The 25331-nt window shown below is 41.9% G+C and overlaps 1 protein-coding gene across 1 annotated transcript in view; it reads left to right on the top strand.

The window, feature by feature from the left end:
- The window catches only part of DGKI (diacylglycerol kinase iota), a gene marked incomplete at its 5' end in the record, with an annotated part of 432789 nt that overhangs the window by 196193 nt on the left and 211265 nt on the right, over nt 1-25331 (top strand). The window contains 2 exons of the mRNA XM_080818743.1: nt 14305-14376; nt 17747-17863. Coding sequence (XP_080674869.1) covers nt 14305-14376; nt 17747-17863 — 189 coding nt within the window. The remainder of the gene's footprint in view (nt 1-14304; nt 14377-17746; nt 17864-25331) is intronic.

Raw genomic sequence — 25331 nt, 5'->3', positions numbered from 1 at the left:
AATTAAAGAGTGTAGCACTAATTAAATGGGAAAATGTCAAAACTTTTTACTGTAAAGAATATTGTTAACAACTAGTTTAAAATGAGCTTATGGTATGATATTTAAAATACATATATTTAAAGGAAATATATTCAATAGAAGTTTTTTATTGCAAAAAAGAATAAAATGCTTAAAAACATTCAATGAGGTATGGTTGAGATATTCTATGAATAGTGAAAGGGATTAGAGAAAAATAATGGGAGTAAAATAAAAATAATGGTGAACACTGACCAGAGACTATGGAAGATGTACCTTTACCGCCATAAAACACCATTTTCTACTCATCTGAAAATGTGTGTACCCTGGGTCAGCTGTCAAGAGACCCTCGAAAGCAAGAAATGGAAGTTCAAGTGTGAGGATCTCTGCACTGGTTAGGCAGGTTTGGCTTTTTTGCCCATGTGTTTGCTCGAACAGTGGAATCTTCTGGCTTTAACCTCGAGAGGATCAGTGAGGGGGTGTAGAGGGGGAAACACAACCAGGACGAAGAAATCAACCCTCTCCAGTAAGCCCCTGCCAACATAGCTGCTAGGAGCCTGGCTTTTCTTTCTGTCCTTGGCTGAGTATCAAGAAAGGAGACAAGGGCAATCAGTATTCTGCTCTCTGCTTCTATGCATTTGACTCTTTTTGATGCCTCATATAAGTGGTTTCCTATAGTATTTGTCTTTCTGAGTCTGGCTTATTGCACTGACCGTAATGCCCTTCAGATTCATCCAAGGAAGGGGAAATGAAGAAGGAATAGTCAAAGGGTGCAAAGTTTCAGTTGTACAGGTTGAACGAAACCTTGAGATCTGTACAACGTAATGCTTCCAGTGAACAGCCCTGTATTGTAGACTTAAAATGTTGCTGAGAGGGTAGATATTAAGTGTTCTTATCACAAAAACAACTACTAAGGAGGACAGGAGGAAACACTTGGAGGTGATGGACATGTTTATGGGATAGATTATGGTGATGGCTTCTTAAGTATATACTTATCTCCAAACTCACTGAGTTGTACACATTAAATATGTACAGACTTTTGGATGTCAATCTTACCTCAACAAAGTGGTTTTTAAAAAAAGGAAAAAGAAAGGGAAAAAGGGCTGAGGGCTCAGAAGCTGTGCACTTCAGTCCCCAGGGGTTGAGTCACTCAGTTCTCACTCAAGTTCTGTAGAACCATTTTGCTCTGGCCACTTCTCCCTGGTCTTTGGCTTGGTCAGTGTCCTGATAGTTACAGCTCATGTGGAGCTCTCATCACTCTCATCCCTGTTGCTCTTTCTCCAGAAGTGCCTTCACTAGGAAGGCACTGGGCTGGTGCAGAGGGAGGAGTTGAACTGCAGTGAGGATGCCCCCTTGGGTAATCTGGGTGCCAGATAGATTGTTCTAGCCAGGCCCTGTCAGATAACAACTAGACCTCCACCTAACGATCAGGAGCAATTACTCCTGCCAAGATGATGACTCCTTCCTGTGCTTGCTACTCTCTTGACACGAAGATCCCAAAGTAACTGGCCACAGTGGTAGTTTAAGGTTCAAGGGCCTCCTATGATGTCCCATGGTGGAGATGTTCCCCAGCTGGGATTCAGACCCTCAGGGCCCAGAGTTCTGGGGATGGGCACCACAAATTCCCCAAGTGGCCCAATGGGAGTGATGGTAGGCAGGGATGCTCCTATTCCTACTCCTTGGGTTCTGCATCCATGTATTTTACCCCGGAAACGATAGCACCATGAAATGATTATGGATTTAGTGAGCATACTGAGCCTGGAGCATGGTTTTCATAGGGTATCCTCTGAAAGCTAGATTCTCTTAACACCTTCAAAAGCCATTCCATCTCTCTGTTAGGCCTGCAACTCCTGGATGGTGTGGGATGTGATAGGACCAGTATATTTCATGGCTGAATGCTCACTTCTGCATCTTCATTGTTGTAAAATAGTTTCCTCAGTCTGACACAGTGTTATGCAGGATCCTGTGGTGGTAACATACTTTGTAAGCCTTTGCAGAGTGGTGCCGACCAAAACCCAGCAGCAGGGAAAGGTAAGCCCATGCCCCGAATGTGTGTTGATTCCAGTGAAGATCAGTTGCTGTCCCTTCCACAGTGGAAAGGATTCAGTGTGATCAACTTACCATCAAGTAGCTGGTTCTTCCCTTTGAAGGATGGTGCCATACTCAGTGCTCAGCCTTGGTAAGGGGCCGGCAGGTTAGACATTCATCAGGGGCAGGAGCTAGTTCAGTTCTGAGGAGTGAAATCTCTTGCTTTTGGACCCAAACAACATTCGCCATTGCTATCATGGCAACGCCCCAGGAGTCCGCTGTGCCATGGATGGCTCATGACACTGTGGAGTCCATGTTATTGTGCCTAAATTTTTAGTTCTTATAAAGCGAGTGCTCTCTGGTAGACTTTAATATGTAATACAATGATCTTCTCTCCTTGTACTTACTCTCACCGTATACTCCTTGTCTCTTACTCTCACTTCTAAACCTTAGAAGCTTCACTGATATGTAGGACCACTGTTTTTTCATAGCGCTTATCTCCCCACCTTTTGTCTTAAGACCTTCAACTCTCACATGTTCATCCACGTGCCTCTTCCCCACACCTCCCTGTTTCCTTCCAAGCCTTTGATCAACTAGCCAAGCCATTCACCATTGCCTGTAAGTCCTTTTATACTCATGTATCAGGCTACCTACCTATCCTTTCACACAAAGTGGATGACCAGCTGCCCTACCTGAAGTTATGTTCATTGGGAGAATTTCTTCCTATTTACAATTCTCTGGGCCATTCCTGAGTAGGCTTTAGTGAAGCAGTAGTCTGCCTTTGACCTGGACTCATAGGCCAACTTGATCCATCTATAAACCAGTCTCAGCTTTTTCCTCCTCTGTGAGATGGTCATTAGGGACCTCCATATCTCCATAGGCGTGAGTCAAATAAGAGGCATGGTACTACATGTAAGAGTGGATGATATGGGGAGTCTGACCCCCTCAGACATCTTTCTTGTGGTTTTTGGAATTGCTCATGCCAAATCCCAGATGGTCCCAGTTAAATATAATGATGGATTGCAGCTGGGCCCACCCTACTTTATGGCTTAGTGACCTGACAGAACCAAGGTCATGACCTCCTGGTGATCCGTACTCAGGTATTCTTCCAGCAGAGCACAGTAGCCTAGGAATGGTTTGTTGAAAGATATGTGGTTCTCTTCTGCAGATGACACAACCCTGCTTCAGAATCCAATCTGTGCTGTGGTTCTCCCATTGGTGCTTGCCATTAACCCCACAGGGCATCTTTTCTCCTTCCCCAATACCTCTAGTAGCATGGAGTTGTCTTGGTTGTATGACTCAAGTGATAGCAGGTACTTTTCTTTGCAGACTGGCCGTGGCTGCAGAGCTGTTTTTGCTCTGGGCTTCACTCTAAGTTGGAAGCATTTAATGTCATCCAATACATGGATCGGGACAGTATTCCTCAGTGCAGAGTATGCTGCCTCCAGAGCCCAAAGAGGCCTAGATGGTGCTGTGCTTCATTGCTAGTAGTCAAACCGTGGAATTCAATGATCTTTCCTTTAGATTGGACAAGATATTCTTGCATGCCCTTGATCACTGCTCTTTAGAAGCTTCGCTGATGTGTGGGACCTCTGTTTATTCATAGTGCTTATCTCCCCACCTTCTATCTTATTAAGACTGTCCACATTTTTGCCATTTCTTGCCATCCATTTAGACACGATGTAACTGATAGAGTAAACCAAGTAGTGTTCTGCAGAATGTTTGTATGGTTCAGGTCCTTTTGCATTACACCGGGATGGGTTTCAGATGAGTCAAAAGCCCTGTTAACTCCACCAAATGAATGTACACAGTTGTTGATTCTCTTTTCAGAAAGGGATGGAAAGTAATTCATTTGCCAAATCAGTGGCCCCATGTCATACACTCATGGTCAGAAGATCCCTGCATTTAGATACACCGGGTTGAATTTGTGGTAATCTGGCGTTATTCTCCGGTATAATATCTGGTTTTGTAGGAGCTCAGCTTGTGAATTAAATGGGGGTATTTTGGGGACCACGGCCATGGCTTCTTGCAGTCTCTAAGGATGGCAGGTGAAGGGGTAATAATTAAAAAAGAAACAAACAATACCATTGTCATAACTTAAAAATTAATCAGTTAATATCACCTGGTACCCATTACTTTTGAGAATGTGACATTGGTTTTGATTTAGATATGACTGGGAGGGTGGTTTACAGTTTCGCCTGGGCTTCCTCCCTATGCCAGCTCTTGCACTACAGGCCAAGGAACCAATAATTGGAGTTCTGCCAAATATACCAGATATGTCCGCTCCAATTACACAGTTAGGGATCAGGGAAATTAATCCTCGTGGATTTGTGGAACCAGTAGACACTCTGTGAACCAGTCCTGGTCCAGGACTTTATTTTTTTAACTAGACCTCATACATCCCTACTCTAATGGGGCACCAAGATGTTGCTTCATACCCAGCCAGGTCCTTGGGTATGCATATCAATTTGGGCTCTTGTCCCAGGGTCTTTAGAGTATTGGGACATTTCCTGCCTCCCCAGTGTACAACTACTCAAGCAAATGTCTGTGGATCCTTCTAGTTAAAAGCTGGGGAAATGTTGCTATAGACCCTTGCTATGATCGTCTAGGATTTTTCTGTGGACTTGCTCTTTCTAATCAGTGAGTTTTTTCTTTGAAAACCGGCTTAAGTCCAGAAATGAGGCAAAAGATTATGATTCTCTGTGGCAACATTTGTCTTCATATCTCTTAATCCTCCGTTCTTGATTTCTTGTCGTGGTATGGATTGAGCAATACCCATTTTATCTGAAAATCCATCTTGCTGGGGAGGGAATGCTGTATTAACCATCTGATAGGTCTCTGTAGGTCCAGCCCCCTTGGCTGCAACTTCAATCTTGCAGTAATTGTACCCACCTTGCTTCAGTAGTTAAGTGCTGCCATATGGTCCCCATTATTTTGGGATTCTGTAATCCCAGTTGGTGTCAGAATGCTCATTCTATAAGGCATTTCCTACCATCAGACCAAACCTACAGAGGAGAGCTTCTCAACTATGATGGTGTCCTTCTTACCAGTTTTTCATTGCTTTTGTAAGGGGAATATCCTTTGCATCCTCTTGCGGAACAGAGTCAGCTGATGGATTTTCCAGCTCTACCTAATATAGCAACTCCATCATGTCTATTTCTGTGAGACTTTCATCACTTCTCCTATCATAGCAATTCAAGAATTTCTACTTTACTTAACATGAAGCTTTTTTTAAAATTTCTTTTCAGTGTAACAGAATTCATTGTTTATGCACCACACCCAGTGCTCCATGCAATACGTGCCCTCCTCAATACCCACCACCTGGCTCCCCCAACCTCCCACCCCCGCCCCTTCAAAACCCTCAGATTGTTTTTCAGAGTCCATAGTCTCTCATGGTTCACCTCCCCTTCCAATTTCCCTCAACTCCCTTCTCCTCTCCATCTCCCTATGTCCTCCATGTTATTTTGTATGCTCCACAAATAAGTGAAACCATATGATAATTGACTCTCTTTGCTTGACTTATTTCACTCAGCATAATCTCTTCCAGTCCCGTCCATGTTGATACAAAAGTTGGGTATTCATCCTTTCTGATGGAGGCATAATTCTCCATAGTGTATATGGACCACATCTTCCTTATCCATTCATCCGTTGAAGGGCATCTTGGTTCTTTCCACAGTTTGGCGACTGTGGCCATTGCTGCTATAAACATTTGGGGGTACAGATGGCCCTTCTTTTCACTACATCTGTATCTTTGGGGTAAATACCCAGTAGTGCAATTGCAGGGTCATAGGGCAGCTCTATTTTTAATTTCTTGAGGAATCTCCACACTGCTCTCCAAAGTGGCTGCACCAACTTGCATTCCCACCAACAGTGTAAGAGGGTTCCCCTTTCTCCACATTCTCTCCAACATGAAGCTTCTTTATTCAAGTTTTCAGAATGCCATAGAGTGTTAGCATCATCTTCTGGGGTTCCTGATAATATGCTAAATGCCCTATTATAGAGGAGTGCTCCCACACTGAGAGACTCCTTTATCCAACTTGAAGTCCTGCCCCTTTTTATTCTGAACCCTCAGGATGCAGTCCCATATATGCTTTCCCATTCCAGCTGGCACATACTGGTTATGTCCTGCAGCAGATCTTTTGAGGTGTGATCTGTTCTTTCTTGGTACCTGTATACCACTCTGGCTGCACATGTTGATGTGACAGGTCATTAGGTCATTTGAAATACTATCAGGAAGGGTAGTGTAACATTAGATGGTGTTTGAAACTTAAACCAAAAACAGTCCTCATTAAATTGAGTAGAAATGCCAGAACTACTGTGGTAGAGGAAGAGATGATCAAAATCTCATGGAAATAGTGGCTCTATTAGATATAGCTGGAAAATCCACCAGTTGACTATTAAACTCTTAAAATGAAGTCAAAATTATTTCTAGACAGCAGAATCCTTTCTTTCTCTAAAAGGATACATTATTTGGTGCTATTACTTTGACATAAATTCATGAAACCAGGAGGGGCGAAATCTGAGTAATTTTGGCAAATTTTGTCTCTTTCTCAGCTGTCTGGGGGCTGTTATAGCAAAATAGCCCAAGTTTGCACAGAAAGAAAGTGTAGTTATTTCTGCCAGCAGAAGAGTGTTTTCCTCAATTAGTTAAGAGTAAAAGTACAGCCAGTTACCTCCTGGAATGTCATACTGTCAACAAGATTAGATCATATGGCTTCTCTGAAAAACTGTAATGATTTGCATTTGGTAACTGTAGTAACATCAATCCTATCTTTGAGAGAAATTGTTTTTAAACAAAACAACCTGCTTGGTGAATATCATCAGTGTTATAATTTTATTGGTAAGTATCAATCATGGGTCAATCAGATGAAATTAATTTTCATGGATGATCCTTATCGTATTGTAGCTGGTTGTATCATTAGGAAAATACTTTCCTAGAAGGAGCTTCCCAGGTGTTACAGAACAAAGAAACAGACCCAACAATTAATGTTTTATATGCAGTTTGGGCCATGTTGAGTATAACAGCAAGTATCTGTATAAAACATTTTTGTCCTCGAATCTGGGTAGTCATAAAAATATAAAGTATAAATATCACAGTTAAAAGTAGTTAACATGTAAATTAAAATGTAAATCAGTAGCTATTGTTATAGGCCTAATCCTAATTATTCCTTAATAGCAAGGTCCTGGGTTGCAAGCCATCTGCTTCGATGAAGTCATCTGTCTCTGAAATGACTAAGTTCTGGAAATCATGTCTTAGACTCTCCATACAGTCTGACAAGTTCATGGTAGCCATGTTAATTTTACTAAGATGACTGTGCCCCAAATTTTGCTTCCTCAATTTACGATCTGTAGTTTATAGCAGGGGCCTTCAGATAAATTAATGGGAAAAGCAGAAACTGTGAGGATAATAAGACTGACTAGCTCTGATTAATGCATTGTAATTATCAGCAGCATTAGAATGGAAGGACGCAGAATGTTTTATTGAAAAATAATAAAGTGTCAATCTGTGTGGGTAAGTCAGCAATTATCCTGGAGCAAGAGCATATTATGGGCAATAAAGGCATCAATAAATTTTCAGAGCCTTTAATTAATGCTATACAGTGTATTGTAATTAAACCCAAGAGACAAGAATTTAAGATTTTTTGAAGATCATTCTAATAAAGCCACCATAGATTCATAATTTACAGCACTGTCAGAAGTTATAAAAACATTGCTTCCTACAATTCCGTTTATAAAGATATCATTTATTATCATTCATTTTATATGACCACATAGATTTACATTTTGGAAAATCTTGAGTATTCATACAAATTTTAGCTTAAGACTAGCAAAACAAGTATAGGAAATTTAGGAAGTTCAGGTGAATTGGATTTTCTATGAGTAAATAAACTCTAATGTTGCATAAACTAGAATATTAATTCTACCATTTTGGGGGTATTTTTTTTGGTTTTGTTTTCTTATTACAGTACAGTCAGCACAATGTTGTGTTAGTTTCAGGTGCACAACATAGTGATTTGACAAGTCTATATGCCATGTTATGATCACAAATATAGCTTCCATCTGTTACCATACAATGCTATGAGAAATCACTGGAGGTATTCCCTGTGTTGTACCTTCCATTTCTGTCTTATTTATCCCCTAACCAGAAGCCTGTACCTCCCATTCCCTTTTACCTGTTTTGCCCATCCACCCAGACCCCTGTCCTTTGGCAGCCACCAGTTCTCTGTATTTATGGGTCTGTTTCTGTTTGTTTGTTCATTTGTTTTGTTTTTTAGATTCCCCAGAAAGTGAGATGATACAATATTTTTCATTCTCTGACTTAAGCATAATACCCTCTAGGTTCCTCCATGTTATCTCAATGGTAACTTCTTTTTTATGGCTGAGTAATATTCCATATTCTTTTTTATGGCTGAGTTCCTTTTTTTCTGAAAGTATTTGTGTGTGTGTGTGTGTGTGCGTGCACACACGTACATCTTCTTTATCCGTCCATCTGTGAACACTTAGATTGCTTCCATATCTAGGCTCTTCTAAAGCTGCACTAACCTTAAGGGTGTATATATCAATGCTACTAAATTTTCCCTGTGAGAAGACCAAGGAAAAAGGCATATTATAAAAATAGCCTAATATCTACTGATTAACATTGTCGGGCAGGGTACGCATATCCTGGAAGACTGGACTAATAGTTTGTCGAGGGGAAAAGTCAACAGCTTATATGTACTAGGAAAGGGATTCGTTTATGGTGGTTTTGTTAATTGAAGAGTAGAGGTTGTACTCTGGATAGGGCAGAATTAGACCACGAGTCTCTGGGTAGTTGGTCAAAACAATTGTCACTTTTTATTAGTTGGGGGAGAAGGTTTTAGATTGATTAGATTAGATTGGCGTGGGTCCATGCCTGGGTCACTCAACAGTCAAACAAGTACCCTTTTTTATTGGCTAGAAAGATGTTTTCAGTTAGGTGGGTGTGGGCCCACTCTGGGGTCACTCAAAGGTCTTAGTTATGTATCAGGTCTTTGTTATGTAAAGGTCTTAGTTATGTATCAGCTTCAGCTGGTGGTGCTCAAATGTCAAAGTTGTTTGTGAGCCTAAGCTGGTTAAAAGCATTTGCACTGAAACAACACAACCAGTTTGAGATCTTTAGTGAGGTTCTGCCCGAATTGGAAACATTTCCTTTTTCAGTGTATTAAGTTGCTGTGGTATTTATATTCCATTGGGTAAGCTTATAAGAGTGTTAAATAGTTTTATTTTAGAATTGCATCTTATTTTTCTAGAAATAATGAACTTGCATCTGATGCACATTTTAGATATCAACTATACAACGTGTAAAAATATACATATTTTTCAAAAATTATAGAAAGTACTTGAGCAAAAATACTTCAAGTTCTCTGGAGATAAATATTGACTTAGTCTTATGATTCCCTTGGGTTTGCCTTTTGCAATAGTTTGTGAATCTTGGACATGGGAGCAGATATGTAGAGATTTATTTTGTTTTTATTGTTTAAAATTTTGGAGGCAAGAGCAGTATCAACAGTTCTGTTGGATAAAATGAAGTCAAACAGAGAATCAGGCAGCGGTCAGGAGATTTCCTTATCCAAACCTCAGTTAAGTACATAAACAATAAAATCATTTGTTTGTTTCAAGTAAAGCCTTTTTTTTTTTTTTTTTCTGGTTTAAGCCAAGGCCATAGAACTGAGGGCCATTTGGTGTATGCCCTAGATTGCAGAAGAAAAAGATACAGCAGAACTTGAGCTGCTCAGAATAAATGTTGTTTAAATTTTAGTCCAAGGACTCAATTTCATTAAAAAACTCAACCAAAAAAAAAAAAAAATGACCTTATCTCTCAGGGTTCATGGCATTTATAATTCTCAAGTCAGATCCAAAGTATCTGACCTCACATTCCTATTTTACTCTTTGATAGTGATGAACAAAATAGACCTTAAAAATCAGAGTCAGCTGAAATTCAGTAAGGGCATCTGTCAGTACCGTAATACTAGATTTGGGCCCGCATTTAAAAATGGGTAATTAGGAATCTGGCTCTTTTTGCTGTGCTGAGATCCCGGCCAAAATCTCCCCATTGCAGGTGGTCTGTGGGAACCGGGTTCATGAAGACTTTGATGTGGTTCTATTTATGTCTCTACGTTAGACAATAACCCCGAAGCCATGGCTGCTGTGATTCTGCCAGGATAGCCTCCAAAACAAAGCACAGACCTTATTTCCAAGGGACCCACCACAATTCAGTATTAGCACAGCGCCCAGAGTCCTAGTTGTGGATGGCCTCGTTGTTTGTGTCTGCTATCAGTGTGGCCGTTGGGAGGACAGGGGACTCCCTGACTGTTTCTCCCTGAAGCCAGAAGGCCAATATTCAGTAGAGAGATGGGGCTAATCCACCCTGTACCATCAAATAGAGTATCTCCAGTTTTCTTCATCGCTGGAGGGCTTTACTGCAGGTGCTGGAACAGGTTCCTGGGTTCGTGTTGATAGATCTTAGCAATAAATGTATTCCTTCATTTATTTTTACTGGGTAAAGATCTCTGCAGTACGCTGCCTCATTTGATACTCAAAACTGTTTTGTGGTATAGGAGAAGTTTGTAGTTTTAGTCTCCTTTTCAGGTGAAGGGAGACACTGGAAGGGTTAAGTGATGTGCCTCAGATCGCCAGGCCAATCATTAGAAAATACAAGAACTCTTCCCAGCTTTGGGATCTCTTCATCAGCTTCTGTTTGATCTGCGGTCACCTGCTGTAGGAACTGCTAGGACAGGGGCTGTGTGATGGCATCTAGGACTCTGTTCACCAGTACATCAGACCCAGCAACAGTCAGACTTCTAGTTGCAGCTACTGCTGTGACATCACCAATTCTGCCATACTGATTGTTAGCCATGCAGCACGTCAAGATCACAGACTTAAAAAATGAAAATCGGACTCCTACTAACTTGCCGTGTCTACAGGGGTTGGAGGAAGGTGCAGTAAGGGGCATCTTTTCAGGGGGTTTGGGTTCTGTTTTTAAGGTCTGGATAACAAAAAATTTTGTAACATCATGATGTAGTAGCAGTGACTTTCTTGTTCAATTAGAAAAAATACTATGCCTGCGAGTTTCCAAAAACTATGCTGAATTTTAGAGACCTATTAAGAAATATTACAGGGTGCCTAGGCAGCTCAGGCAGTTAAGTGTCTGACTCGTGATATCAGCTCAGGTCTTGATCTCAGGGTCATGAATTGGAGCTGTGTGTTGGGTTCCACAGTAGTGCAGAGCCTACTTAAAAAAAAAAAAAAGGAAATATTAGAAGGACTTCTCTCCAAGAGCTCATAATTCCATTGAAGAGATAATTCATGTGCACATAAAATAACCAGCAACTTAGGGCAATGGTTCATTAATACTAAGGAGAGGACCACATGGGGAGGCTGATAACTTAGCAGGACCGGCACAGTGAATTGAGGTCATCTTAGAAGACTTGGATTTTCATGGTGGAAATAAAAGTCAGATGCTATGTGTGAAAGAGTGGTAGGCATTCTAGATGACAGCTTGAGGGTAACAGGGGAAAAAAAAGGGCAAAAACATGGAAATGAATAGAGCATGTTGGAAATACAATTAAATCCATCCTACTAAACATAAGAATTTACAATAGTGAGGGGGTGAGAGACTGATGTCCAAAAGTGAGGAAGGTTATGGATGGCTCGAAATGCCAGTAGGAATAGTTGATTCTCTAATCTTGAAAGTAGTTCTTTGGGCATTTTGAGATAGACACTGATATGTAAGCCGTGGCATTTTCCCTGGTGGCTGTGCCCAGGAGAGAATGAAGAACACAGGAGAAAGCAGACTGTCCCAGGAGAAGGTAGTTAGTAAATGGAGCAGACGTCCCAATGTGAAGTGACCCATTGGTGGAGCCTGATGGCTACTGGCTGGGAAGAGTGGGCTGGGAGGAGGGGGCTGGGGAGACCTGGTTGTGCCGCCAGCCCTGGCCTCGGGGGTTCCTGCGCAGACACTGCCCCTGCTTCAGTTTACTTGCTCTTGGCTACAGCTTCCTTCCTCACACAGCCACAAATTGTTCTGTGGCTCTAAAAAGTTTTATTCATCTCTCTTTCACCCAGGCCACCAAGAGTGGCCTGAGAGATGATGGTGAACTTGGCAGACACCTCCCATGTGAATTCATTCCTTCGTACTCGGTGCCATCTTACACCACATTGACTCATATTGAATCTGATTGTACCGCATTGAATTGAAAGGGACTGCCCACCTAACCCTTTGGCCCCCTGACTTCGTGTCCTCTGTGTGAGCCGTTTCTGTTGGGCAGTCCTCAGTCTCAGTGCTGGGGGATGTGTGGGTTGTTGCTGGCCACACAGCAGTGAACGAACAGCACACCAACCCTCATACCCGTCCATGTGTGTTTTACAGTGTGTCCTTTCCTTGGAAAGTGACAGTATCATTGGAGGCATTGTTTGGGGAGAGGTGAGCCTGTTAGGGTCCCCAAGATCACCTGTTTTGAAGATTCACTAGGATTCCTCCTACAACTCTGTAAACATTACAGCTGTAATACATTACAATATAAAGGCCTCAAAGCAAAATCAGCAAAGCGATAGGAACATGGGGCAAAGTCTGGAGGAAACCAGGTGCAACCTTCTGAAAGTCCTCTCCTAACAGAGTCACTCAGGATGGGCTTCATTCCTCTGATACGAGTGGTGACAGCACATGTGAAATATTGTCTACCGGTCTCATTAGAGGGCCAGTGCCCAGACTTTTTATGGGGGGCTGGTTATGTAAGCATCTTCTGCATGACACATTCCCAAATCCAGGACTCTTAAAAGGCAAGCAGTGTTCAGCATAAACCACATTGTTTGTACCAACATTTTAGGTGCAATGAGCCACTCTTAACTGTTTGGGGGAATTGGGGCACCCTCTTGAAATCCAAGTTTCTAGATGCCAGCCAAGGGCCAACCTTGTAAGCAGGCCTTGTAAGGAGAGCGGACTCTAGCCTGCTGGGTTCACTCTTGTGGACTTGGAATGATTGTTAGCACTTCAGTTGCTGAGAAAGGTGGTTTTTGATGGAGAAGTGTTTCAAAATCCGAGGGAGTCTTATGTTAAGTCATGTTTCTGGAAGTGAGATTTGAGTTTGGGACAAAAGAAAAGGATTCCGGGAGGAATCGTGGAGCCCAGAGGGCTGAAAGTGGTCCTGGTCTTCTGTCATGTGCAGGAGATGAGAGAAGCAGGTGGAGAACCTGAATGGGTTTTAGGAACCCAAGAGAAGGGAGAGGATCAACATGGAGGAAGCGCTCCGTAGTGTAATGCTACAGATGGGTAGGAGTTGGGGGCTCTGAAAAAAAAGGGCCATTGGGAAGTTTTATAATAATGTGTAAATGGATCTTTTTTCTTAAAATGATCTGTACACATTAAAGCAAGACTTTTTCAGCCAGCACCTTAATAACTTCCCTGCCCATTGCATCTTTCTGTTTTCTTTCGATCACTTCACAAAATCCCTATTTCAATTTTTTTGAGGTCATTGTCTTGCATTAGTTTATTTGGGTTTAGATGTCACAGGCAGATAGAAATGGATGATCTTTGGGAAGGCTAAACAAAATTCTTTGAGCATTACTGCCTCCTTCTCTCTGGTAATTATTTGAGGACAGCAGCCGCCAAAAAGCATCTCTTCCGTTCTTGATGGAAAAGTAATTCTGTTTATTCATTTAAGAGGATTGTGTTTGCTATTCCATTAATCTCATTGCTGCTTGCTAGTGAAGAATGAAAATTGAAAGCTGCTTGTTTTGAGTCCCAAGAGGATGGTGAAAGTGTTTGAATTTCCTATGACACTCTTGGACTCTTCCCAGACCTTGACTTCTAGGTCCTAGCTCTGATACTTAATTTCTCTCTTTGTGGGTTCTCAGATGTTAACATTGTGCAGCCCCTCTGAGATGGATGGCCATCATTACAAAGAACCACGTGACCCAACAGTGGCTTTTCCTTCGCTTGTAATAAAAACCTATCTGAACCACGTTTATTTGGGGAAAAGAAACAACTCTTTTTATGGCTGACTTTGAGCAGTTAGTGGCACAGCAAATACTGGTACCTCCTCTTACCCTCAAGGTGAATCAGGAATGGGAAGTTCTTGGATGGCAGACGGTGGCAGACATAAGTGATGAATGTGGGATTTGCAGTCCCTTGAGTCATCTTGAGTGGTAGGGCCACTTTACTCACTTCATTGGACTTCAGGAAGGCAAATGCATGCAGTGATTGAAGTGGTTTTAAATTCTCTATCTCTTGTCCTAACATCCCAGGGCTTCCAGCAAAAATTCTCCTTCCACAGTAAAGAGATTGTGGCCATCAGCTGTTCCTGGTGCAAGCAGGCGGTAAGTTTGGGGACAAAATGAAACAAAATGGGCTTATGTTTTATCACAGCAGACTTACATCATTACTTGAGTTACTGTCTACAAGTGGAAGGTTATTCTAATTTATGATTATTTCTCTCAAATAGGGTCCTTGAAGGAAGAAAGATTAAAACTATAGAACTGTAGTCTATATGACCTGGAAGAAACTATAGAGGTCAATTAACTTCTTCGTTTATATACACTGAAGCCTAGGTTCAGAGACTGGGAAATCTTCCCCTGGTTCTAACCCTGGGTCTAGAATCAAGGACTTCTCACTCCACAGACTTTGTTTCTTCTGCTACTCTAGATTGTTGATAACTGCTTTATGGTTGGAAGTTGCAACATTAGGTAATCCCTCTAACACCAGATTCCAGCCACGTTGGTCCTTCTGTTTTTGATGTGGGTGACTGTCCTATGGGGTGGTGTTGGGGTAAGGAGCAATCTCGTACCCTTCTTTAGGCTTGGATATTGTTACAGCTGTGTGTATGCTCTTCGAAATGTAACACTTCTTTACATTTGAGCATATATATTCATTAGGATCCAATGGTAGTTTCCCTGTTTTCCTCTTTTATCTATCCTTTGTCCATTTTTTAACACCTCTGATCCAACCAGATGGCTCATTTTCTTGTTTGCTTATGCACCCGTTCTTTTCTTTAACTAGACAGTGCTAACTCATGGGTTGGCAGACTATGGCCCAATCTGACTGCTATGGACCAATCTGACTATGGACCAATCTGACTGCTGCCTGTTCTTATAAATAACATTTTATTGGAACACAGCCATGCCCATCCATTTATATATCGTCTGTGGCTTCTTTCGTGTTACAATAGCAGAGTTGAGTAGTTATAGCAGGGAAAGGATGCCCTCCGCCTTAAAGCTAAACTATTTACTATGTGGGCCTTTTATAGAAAAAGTCCGTGGACCCCTGCTCTGAACCCTCAGTTCACCTACTTTGTTGAATGACCATATAATTGGGACATAGAGTCTACTCATTGCACAGGCAGCCTGAAAAGAAAGGGCTGTGGTGTTCCAGGTAAGTTAAAGGTTTATAGGAAGACTTTAGCCCTCTATACACATCAGATTTAACTAGCCAAACAAGCCCACAGGGCCAGAGCAGATCCGTTTAATTCCAGTGTAGAAAATTGACATTTTTGTAGGTCAAAACTTTTGCATTTGGGGAATTTTATAAAGTTTTGTAAAGTTGGACCTAATCTCTCTAGCTTAATTTCCCTAGGCCCCCAAGAATCAAGAGAACCTACTGTCTCTAGGTAGGGCAGTGGCATTTCCTTTCAGTTTTTTTTTTTTTTTTAAGATTTTATTTATTTATTTGACAGAGAGAGATCACAAGTAGGCAGAGAGGCAGGCAGAGAGAGAGGGGGAAGCAGGCTCCCCGCTGAACAGAGAGCCCGATGCAGGGCTCGATCCCAGGACCCTGGGATCATGACCTGAGCTGAAGGCAGAGGCTTTAACCCACTGAGCCACCCAGGCGCCCCTCCTTTCAGTTATTTTTTACACAAATAATCTTTGTGCTTCTGTTCAAGAAGCTCACAAAGGTACAGCCCTTGAATGAAACTATACCATCAAGGCAGTCTGTCCACCTGGAGAGAAAGGAGCTAGTTCCAGTTCTAGTTCTCCCTGACAGAGGCTGGGCTGCTGGTTTCCCTGATCTGTTGAGGCCCCACCTGTGGGAGAGCATCACTGGTAGTTCGAGCTCCAGTAGAAGGCATCTGCTCCACCACTGTAGCTACCAGGCTGTGGTGAGATGGCTTATCCAGCGCCCATTAATTTGGGAACTCAATCCCATTTTACATGGTGCCCTTGTTCTCTTGTCATTAATTCATAGTCCAGTTGAATCACCTTGTAGGTGATTTTGCAAGAAGTAAAGATACAAAACACTCTAAGACGAATTACATTGGCAAAATATTCTAAACCTGCAGGTAATCCATTCTAGGATATCTGATGTCAAACAAGTGCTGTCCATAGGCATTTCTGCTACAGGAAACAAAAACAAAAACTGGGTGCAAGAGCTGGTTTTTTGGGGTTTAGGCTCTGACTCCACCTTGTAAATGTTAGGCATTTTGGGACATAGCTCTCAGTCTATTTAGATTGGTGATTACTCAGGTATAAATTGAGAGTTGAAATAGGTCATCTCAGAGAACTTGACCATTTTAGAAGTGCAGTGGGCATGCGTTTAGGGGTTTATTTAAATTGCTAAAAGAAAACCAATTTTTGAAGAAGGTATTCAGATAATATTTTCTAGTATATCACTGTTTGCAGATCACAAATAACTGGTCGTAGGGGAAATTGCTAACTTATTTTGCATCCACACTTAATTAGTAATTTGCTATGGGACCATGTGAGGATAGGCAGAAATGAAGACAAATTCCCTCTGGGACATAATTGGGGTAGCCATATTTGCCAGGTTTCCTAAGACAGTCCTAATTTATGTTTGTTGTTCCAACATAATCATTAACAGTGTTCCCTTTCATTCTTAAAATTGTTCCCATTAAGATGACAAAGTATGGTTCCATTAAGTATAATACAGTAGAAACTGATGTTAAAGTTTTTAAAAATCACTGATTAAAACTTTAAGGCCCCCAATTATTATATAATGTGGATTTTGTTCATTGGGAAAAAAACTGTTACCGCACATCGTTATTACTTTTCACACAAAAGATGATGGTCACTCAGTCCATGGGTATAGAGTTAAACCACTAATCGTGAGGTATTGTTATGATCATTTGCTACATTTGCTTTCTTCTTTCAAAAACAGGAAATGTTTTAGACTTACCAAGTGTAGTTAGGCTCATTGTGTTTTTTAAAAGCAGCCCCAGACAAACCCAGAGAGGCAAACTCTTTGTTACCTCTTGGATTAAGAACTCTCTAGAAGAGACCTCTTGCTTCTTTCCTGGGTTTCCTAAACAAGAAGGACTACCTGGAATGGGTTTACACCTATGATTAGAAAAAGGAGAGGCAGGTGGGAGAACCTTCCTTGCCTCCCCAGCATTATCCCACATCCAGTATGTGACTGGTGCAGGTCAAGGGCAACAAAATTATATCCGGGGTTAGGATTAATAGACCTCTCCGAGACCTCCTTATGTAAATATCCTAATGAAAGCTTATAAAGTTTGAGCTGGCCTGGACCTACAAGACTGATTTCTTTATCAGTTTGTAAAGTGGAATGAGTTCCAAGTCTGGTCTCGTGGTTCCGGGGCTGTTTGGGTGGTGCTAAGAAGCATGTGTCTTCACGTCTGCGAGGCTAGGGGGTGCCTGTGTGTGCATGCTCTCATTCCTTCTTGCTTTAGCGGTGCCCTTGGCCCAGGGTTGTTTATTGGCCTATTTTTCTCCTCAGTTTCACAATAAGGTGACCTGCTTCATGCTGCATCACATTGAGGAACCCTGCTCCCTGGGGGCTCATGCTGCTGTCATTGTCCCGCCCACCTGGATCATTAAGGTGAAGAAACCTCAGGTAACTTCTGGGCCCCTGGTGCTCCTGGGCCAGTGCGGAGAAAAAGGAACTGCTGCTTCTTGCTTTTCTTGCCCTGACTCTTTCTGGGGTTCCGAAAATCTCTGCTCACTCTTCCCTACAGCCCCATGCTCAGCTTCCCTAGTCCATTCCATTTAGCCCATCACTGTACCGCAGTTGGGCTCTCTCATGGAACCAGTCTCCCTTTCCTGAAGAGATCCAAGTTCCACAGCAGGGATGGTTCCTTCCCGTTCAGGTGCTAATGGTGTTCTCCTTGGGTGTTCTCCTGAGTTCATTAAATGCTAGTGGTGGGTGCAACTAACCCTTACACAACTCTCTTCTCTTCCAGCCTGGGCATCCCCAGGGACTGAATGTGAGGGCAAACTGTACAGGCTTCCTTGTTTGGTTGAGCTTGCCACCACTTCCAACCTGAACGGCATACTGGGGGTCATGACCTTCCTAAGTACACAAGGCCTGCTCAGAGAGCAACACTCTTTTCTTAAGGCAAAGTAGAATTTATCCTCTTAATACCTAATCTCATTCTGTATTCAATTCTTGTTGTACATTCTGTCCTAGAGCGTCTCTGCGATGTTCCGGGAAACCTTAGCGGTTTCTCAACACGGTCGTAATCTTTGAGAGCAAAATATCTACCTTCGTACCGTACATCTTAGACCACGAGCTCCAAGTTATGGGATGGCAGACTCGTAATGCTACGGTGGGGTCAGGGAGCAGGGGGAGGATGATAGCTGTCCTGGGGTTGCAGCCACCTTAGGATATCCTGCTGAATGTAATATCTTTAAAAGATAAGGCAGTCCTACTTTATATGGTCTTCAGAATCATCATGCAGTTTATTCTCACTGACTCAGTGTTATTTAAAAAACTGGCAGATCAAGGACACTGTTTTGCTTTGTGTGTTTTTACATAGCATTCAGCTTCTGTTGATGAGTAACATTTAGTAATATCTTTCCTAGTTACGGTCCACAAAAGCCTTTGGGAAATCTCTTCCAGAGGCAGGTGCACTATCTGTACATTAAAAAATGGGGAGCCTAGCTTTTTCATCTTACGTCTTCGAGTTGTTAAATGAGTGGACCAAGGTGATAGCAAGTGTAGGACTACGTTCGAAATTCAGGTACCGATTTCTAATTTACTGTTAATTTCAAATCTCTAACCTTTTTACTTCTCTGGTTCCCCAACCCCTAAAATTCAGTACTCTCTCTAAGAGTTTTGTGTTAAATATTCAGTTAAATCAACATGTTTTCATTGAAAACCCTGATTGTACTAAGAAAGCTCCTAGGCATCGTGATGTAATGCGTGATCCACTCTGAAGAATGGTGTGGTTTTCTTAAGGAGAGATCAGGGAGAGCCTCATGAGGTAGGTGAGTTATGTTCTACCTCTCTAAAGATGGGTGGGATCTAGATGGATGGAGAAGAGAGGAAATAGCAGGCAGGAGAATGGCATGAGCAACGCTGCTGTGTCCAAAATTGTACTCCTGAGGCTGTGAGACTAGTTTATAGTGCGTGGGTGGTGGTGTATTTCTGTGATGTTGCTTTCAAAGGAACAGGTGTCAGATTGTTCACTCTTTTTTTTTTTTTAAATATTTTATTTATTTATTTGACAGACAGATCACAAGTAGGCAGAGAGGCAGGCAGAGAGAGAGGAGGAAGCAGACTCCCAGCCGAGCAGAGAGCCCGATGCGGGGCTCAATCCCAGGACCCTGAGATCACGACCCAAGCTGAAGGCAGAGGCTTTAACCCACTGAGCCACCCAGGCGCCCCAGGTTGTTCACTCTTAGTTTTAAGACTAATCAGTGAGTTTTGGAGCTATGCTTCTAATCCATCTATCCTGAACTTGTCCATCAGCCTTTCACCATTTTATCCATTGAAGATTATTACCTAAATCTATTATATTCGGAGGTTACCAAGAGGTAGTTTTTCCAGTGTTTACTCTTCTTTATTCTCCTGCTGGTAATAAGAGAACTAAAAAATAAAGCTAATACATGACAGATGCTTGAGTATTTATGTCTATTTGTAAATTTTCAGAATAATAAGTTGGCACCTTAGCAACATTATTGGTTGGCTAAGGGTGGTGGTAGTGGTTTTCAGAGAGTATCATTATGAATTATCAACTTACCTCATGTGATATATAAAATATATTTCAATCCATCGGCATCATTTTTTTAATATTCATGTTGTTTTATCTTTAACCGGTTAGACCACCTTCCAGATGGCTCTTGTCTCCATTTTTCATGAGCCATGTGGGTTTTGATGCCTTCCTTTTGGTTTCAGGTTTCAGGTTCCTGAAACCAAAGGACATCCTGCCATGTCCCAGGATCGACTTTTGCATTTCCTGCCCATACCTGGAAGCAGCCATTTCTCTGAGGAGTCTTGGTTACCTCTAATGGTGGATGGTATTACAGTTCACAGTCTGGATGCTAAAGTCCAGATTGTTCTCATCACATACTTTCTTATTGTCCTTCTGTGATTCAGAAAAGTATAATAATAGGAGTAAGAAAAACTAACATGTATTGAATGCTCACTAACACAGTGAGCATTCACAACCAGAAAGGGAAAGGAGGAAGAGGATCCTGCAGAACAGGGAGAGACCTGTCATAGCACGGAGTTTCATCATGAAAAATGGAAAGAAAAAGAGGGCAGTCATCAATGTTGAATTCTGTAGGCATTAAAAAATAACAAGGATTGAGAAGAGTCTTTGTGTTTGGCTCTGGATCATCGACGACCATCAGAACATGCTTTTATATGTATTAGGAAATATTTTAAGTACTTTACATTCAGTATCTCATTTTACCATTAAGTAACCTCTGAGACAGGTATCCTATCCCCACATTGTAACCAAGGAAAATGAGAACTGAAGTCAAATAAATTACCCGGGGCCACATAGTTATGAAATAGTTTGAAGTGACATTTGAACCTAGAAATTGTGACTCTGGAAACAGAGCTCTTAATGATACGTCCTGCTGCCTTCCTGTCTTACTGTAGCAAGACTTGCTGAGTCACACATCTTTAAAATTTTTGTAGTCCTTCCTCCTATGGGTCCCCAAAAGAAGTAATTTAATCAATTAACTAAATTCCATTTGAAAGCCAGTGTATGGTGAGCATGGGGGACAATACCGTGGTTGAGAGTTCTAGCTTAGGAGCCAGACTGCCTAGATTCATAAACTTGCTCTGCTGTTCAATGATTTGTATAATCTCAAGAATTTAAACTCTTCAACTTCTCATTTGCAAAGTATAAATAATACTAGTACCCAATTACTGGGTTTTCGTGAGGACTAATGAGCTAAAAAATAAAAATAAAGCACATAAAACAGCACCTAGCTCATTGTCAAACTCGAATGTCAGCTCTTGTTATTCTCCTTGTTGAGTACAGGGTATCAAATGAAGTTCTGCATCAACAGATGAAAACCAGTAACAGAAGTTATTGTTCCCTGGGCCATTTGTATTACACCGAGAGAAGAAAGGAAGAGAGGGATTCTCATGGGGAAAGAAGCAGAGTGGGGACCAGAGCCTAGTATCTGGTGTGCTCTCAAGTGTACCTTGAGATGCCACTGTAACTGTTGGGTGGCACACAGCAGTGGGATTGTGTGTTCAGTAGCATGATCCTTATCCCATGGCAAGAGTTAATTCAGTCACTGAACTGAGGAACTGAAGAAGACACGGTGAGCATTCACAACCAGAAAGGGAAAGGAAGAAGAGGATCCTGCAGAACAGGGAGAGACCTATCGTAGCACAGAGTTTCATCATGAAAAATGGAAAGAAAAAGAGGGCAGTCATCAATGTTAAATTCTGTAGGCATTAAAAAATAACAAGGATTGAAAAGAGTCTTTGAGTTTGGCTCTCGATCATTGAGGACCGTCAGAACTCTAGTTTGTAGAGTGTGGGTGGCAAGCTGTTAGTGACGGTGTGGAAGCAGTGAGATTAAAGAATTCACTGGAGACACTGAGAAATGCTAAAAAAAGAATTTGGAAATTACATGGAGAACAGCAGAACAGTAGCAAAATGTTTTTCCTACTTGTAGAATTTATTTATTTATTTTTTCTGTGTATTTCTGAATGCGAGGACATGGCTTAAAAACAAGAAGATATTGTTGACTGAATGAAGTAGACATTTAACTCCATTCACAGAGGCCATTATATGCAGTGGGAGGTCCACAGATGAAACAGATGTTCATCTGATGTCCACAAAGAGTATCCTCCCTAGGTGAGAAAATTGATACAACTAAATATCTGGGCAGGGAGTTTTGGATTCTGGAAAAGGAATTCAGCCACATGTAAATCCGTAATGAAAAAGAGTGGTCTTCAGGTATCTGGAAGGTTTGCCTTGGTCGTCAGCATGCATCTTTTAGGACAGATACACACAGTGTGATGAGAGGATGCCCCAGAGGTGGGGTGAACCAGCCATGGTCTGTGAGAGGCCAATACGGCTAAAGCATTGAGTGGTAAGTGTGACCCCAGATGTAGCAATGGGGTAGAAACATGAGGAACTGTGTGACTTTGGTTGTGGAGATCACTGCAGGTTAAACAGAAAACGCTGTGTATGCCTGGTCTTGAAGGATGTGAGGGGCCTCACTGGGAAGGCAGATGAAGAAGGACGGCCCAAGCTTACAGAACATTCTGGGAACAGCTGTTAAGGTGCATCCCCAAATATGGTCAGCTTTATATATGATGCTTGCATCATATAAATGACTCTAGAGAGAAAGAAACCTACTTGAGAGCATAATGGTCGGAAAAGCAGATTGTAAAGAGGTGGAATTAAGTCATGTATTTTCTGTATCTATTAAAAGATGGCTGGTTCTGAGTAGATCATGGTTCTGGGACCAGCTGTGTGAAGTTGCCTAGTAAGGAGAACGAGGGCGGGTCTGGATGATTTGCTGGGTTTCATCACCAAATTATTTGGAGAGACCTAGAACGTAAAAGATGATGGAATTTAGATGATAGTCCAGAATTAAAAGGACCAAATTTTAAGAATCAAGCACAAATCTGTTCATGCATTTAAAGGCAAAGTTATATTTAATGTTACAGATGTCAGTGTTTCTGCTCTGGACTGAAAATGTTAGAGGATAATATTTTGACTGTATGAACAAGTTGAAGATGTTGAAATACTAGTGCGAGCGTTTGGAGCTGATGGAGAAAGACTCATGATATGTGAATGTTTGTGGGGTCAAGTTATAGGAGACTGGAGGTGTGTGTTTTTAATAAATGACATCATTCTGCACATAATACTTTAAAACTTGCCTTTCCTACTTTAAAAAAAAATCTTGGGGAAAAGTCTGTATTAATACATCTAGATTTAACTCCCTTTAAAACTGCTATATATATTCTGTACTATAAATAGATTACAATTTATACAATTTGTTTAGCCAACTCCCTACTGGTGGAGATTTATATAGTATCTCATGGTCGACTTATAAAAAATGCTGCCAGCAGCTCCTTCCTAGCTCATATGGGCTCTCTCCGTGTTAGTCCTTATTCCTTATGATTAGATAATGTGAAAATGCTCGGACCCAGGACGTGTAATAGCTAGGATCAACCATATCTCTCAAAAGTTGCTCTAGCCATTTCCTTTGGTCAGTTCGAAAGGTTAGGCAATCCTTGCTGTGATTTAACCAAGTATGCCTGAGAAATGGCAGAGACCCTGTCCTTATCTTTTGGAAGTATTTGATTTCTCTGCTCGCCTATCCTCAGGACGACTTTCATCCTGGCTACCACAGGCAGCACGAGAACACTCGTTAGTAAGATGAAGTCCATGCCTCTTCTACCACGCATCAGAGTTTTTTCCGGTATGCGATGGGGGAAGGCTTCATTTGGGATGACGAAGTGTGAGATATCTTCTCTTTAGAGCTATTGTTATAACCAGCCCTTTGTGATCCCATAACCTGGGAAAAGCCCTAAAGAGTATTAGGAAGTAGTTAAGTTTTATTCCCAGCTGAGTGATTTACCCAATGGGCTTTTTTTTTTTTTTTTTTTTTTTAGATAGCCCAGGAAGGGATCCTGACTACGATAGAGACTTTGTTCATCGGATTATTTCTGTAAAGTAGTACTGTCCCAATACCTGGTCCAAAAAACCCAAAAGGCCTTTAACTATTCTTAGGACTTGAACACAACAGTGGGCACAGAATGTATGGGGGACAAATGCTGTTAGAGTCTGAAACATACAAAAATCCATATGAGGGTACAACGTTGTACTGTTGGGCTGGTGTTCAATTTGCCAAGCAAACCTTCTAGATGACAGAGTTAGCTACCCTTGATAACTGGGATATTTCTGTTGTAGAACACTGCACACGTATTACTAATGGTTTCTTGAATGATACCACAGCATGTCTACAAAACAGCTTCTTGGAATAATTTTTATGTTCTTGAAAAGCAGGCTATTTTAACTCTCACAACAAGATTGACCCAGGCAGGGTGAGCAATATCTTAGATGAGCCAGACTGGCTGACTCGTCTTGTCATGGCTGAAACACAAGCCAGCTCGGCTTCCCCGTCCATCTGTTCCCCACTGGATGGCGATGCATTTTAGAAGAAGTTCGGTGTTGAGATTGAGATACATATTTACACGTGAACAGAAGGAAGCCCTGGGAATTTGGAGGTCTTCTGTGAAATCCCATACTGCTTATCTTTTGCTATCTGTCCATAGGGATGTAAGCTTACTCCGAGCTCACACAGAAGCTTCCAGGGACTGTAAGTCAACCTCTGTGCTTCTTCTGGGCCCCCTCCTTGTTCTGTGAGATGAGGAGGACCTCACGTGCACTTGGCTCCATGAGGCTCGGAAGCCTTGTATTTGCTCTGTGTGGAAAAGGCCATTGTGTATGTCTGTTCCCTGTTAGAGTTGAGGTCCTTGCCTGCTCTGTTTTCAGACCTCAAGCCTTCTCTGGATGTGTTTTTCTAACTCTGTTTCCCAAACATCCTTGATCAGCAGAGTCGCCTGAAGAGCTGTGATTTCTGGGATCAGGCAAGGTTCGGGAATGATCTTAGCCCGATCCATTAGACTTCTGTCTCAGAGCGTAGTCACTGAGTGCTGCCAGGAACCGAGGCCTATTGTGTGTTCCTGAAAGCACTTTCCCTGCATTGCTCTTGGCCATAAATGAACTAAAGCAACAGGGAAGTTAGGAGACAAGCATTCACTTCCGAAAGATCCTTTCCGAAACCAGGAAGGACTCAGTAAGTGTTGCAAGTTATAATACTGACTCATTTCAACCATGACCTGAGCACACACTGTGGGCTGGGCATCGGTGCTTGGTGCTGGGGATATACAGCCGTGAACGAGGCGACCAGCATTTACGGAAGCACTTATCACGGGCCGAGACCAAGCAAACTGCTTCACATACCTTTTCTCCTTTTAACTTCACAACTGCCCTGTGAGGTAGGTATTGTCACCCTCATTTTAAAGTTAAGAAACTGTTATATCAAAAGCTTGCCTGACTTGGCCAAGGTCACAGATCTTGTAACCGGAAGACT

This window comes from Martes martes (assembly GCF_963455335.1).
Source record: "Martes martes genome assembly, chromosome: 11".
Taxonomy (NCBI): domain Eukaryota; kingdom Metazoa; phylum Chordata; class Mammalia; order Carnivora; family Mustelidae; genus Martes; species Martes martes.
The sequence above is the reverse complement of the archived record's forward strand: the minus strand, read 5'-3'. Positions and strand labels throughout refer to the sequence as shown.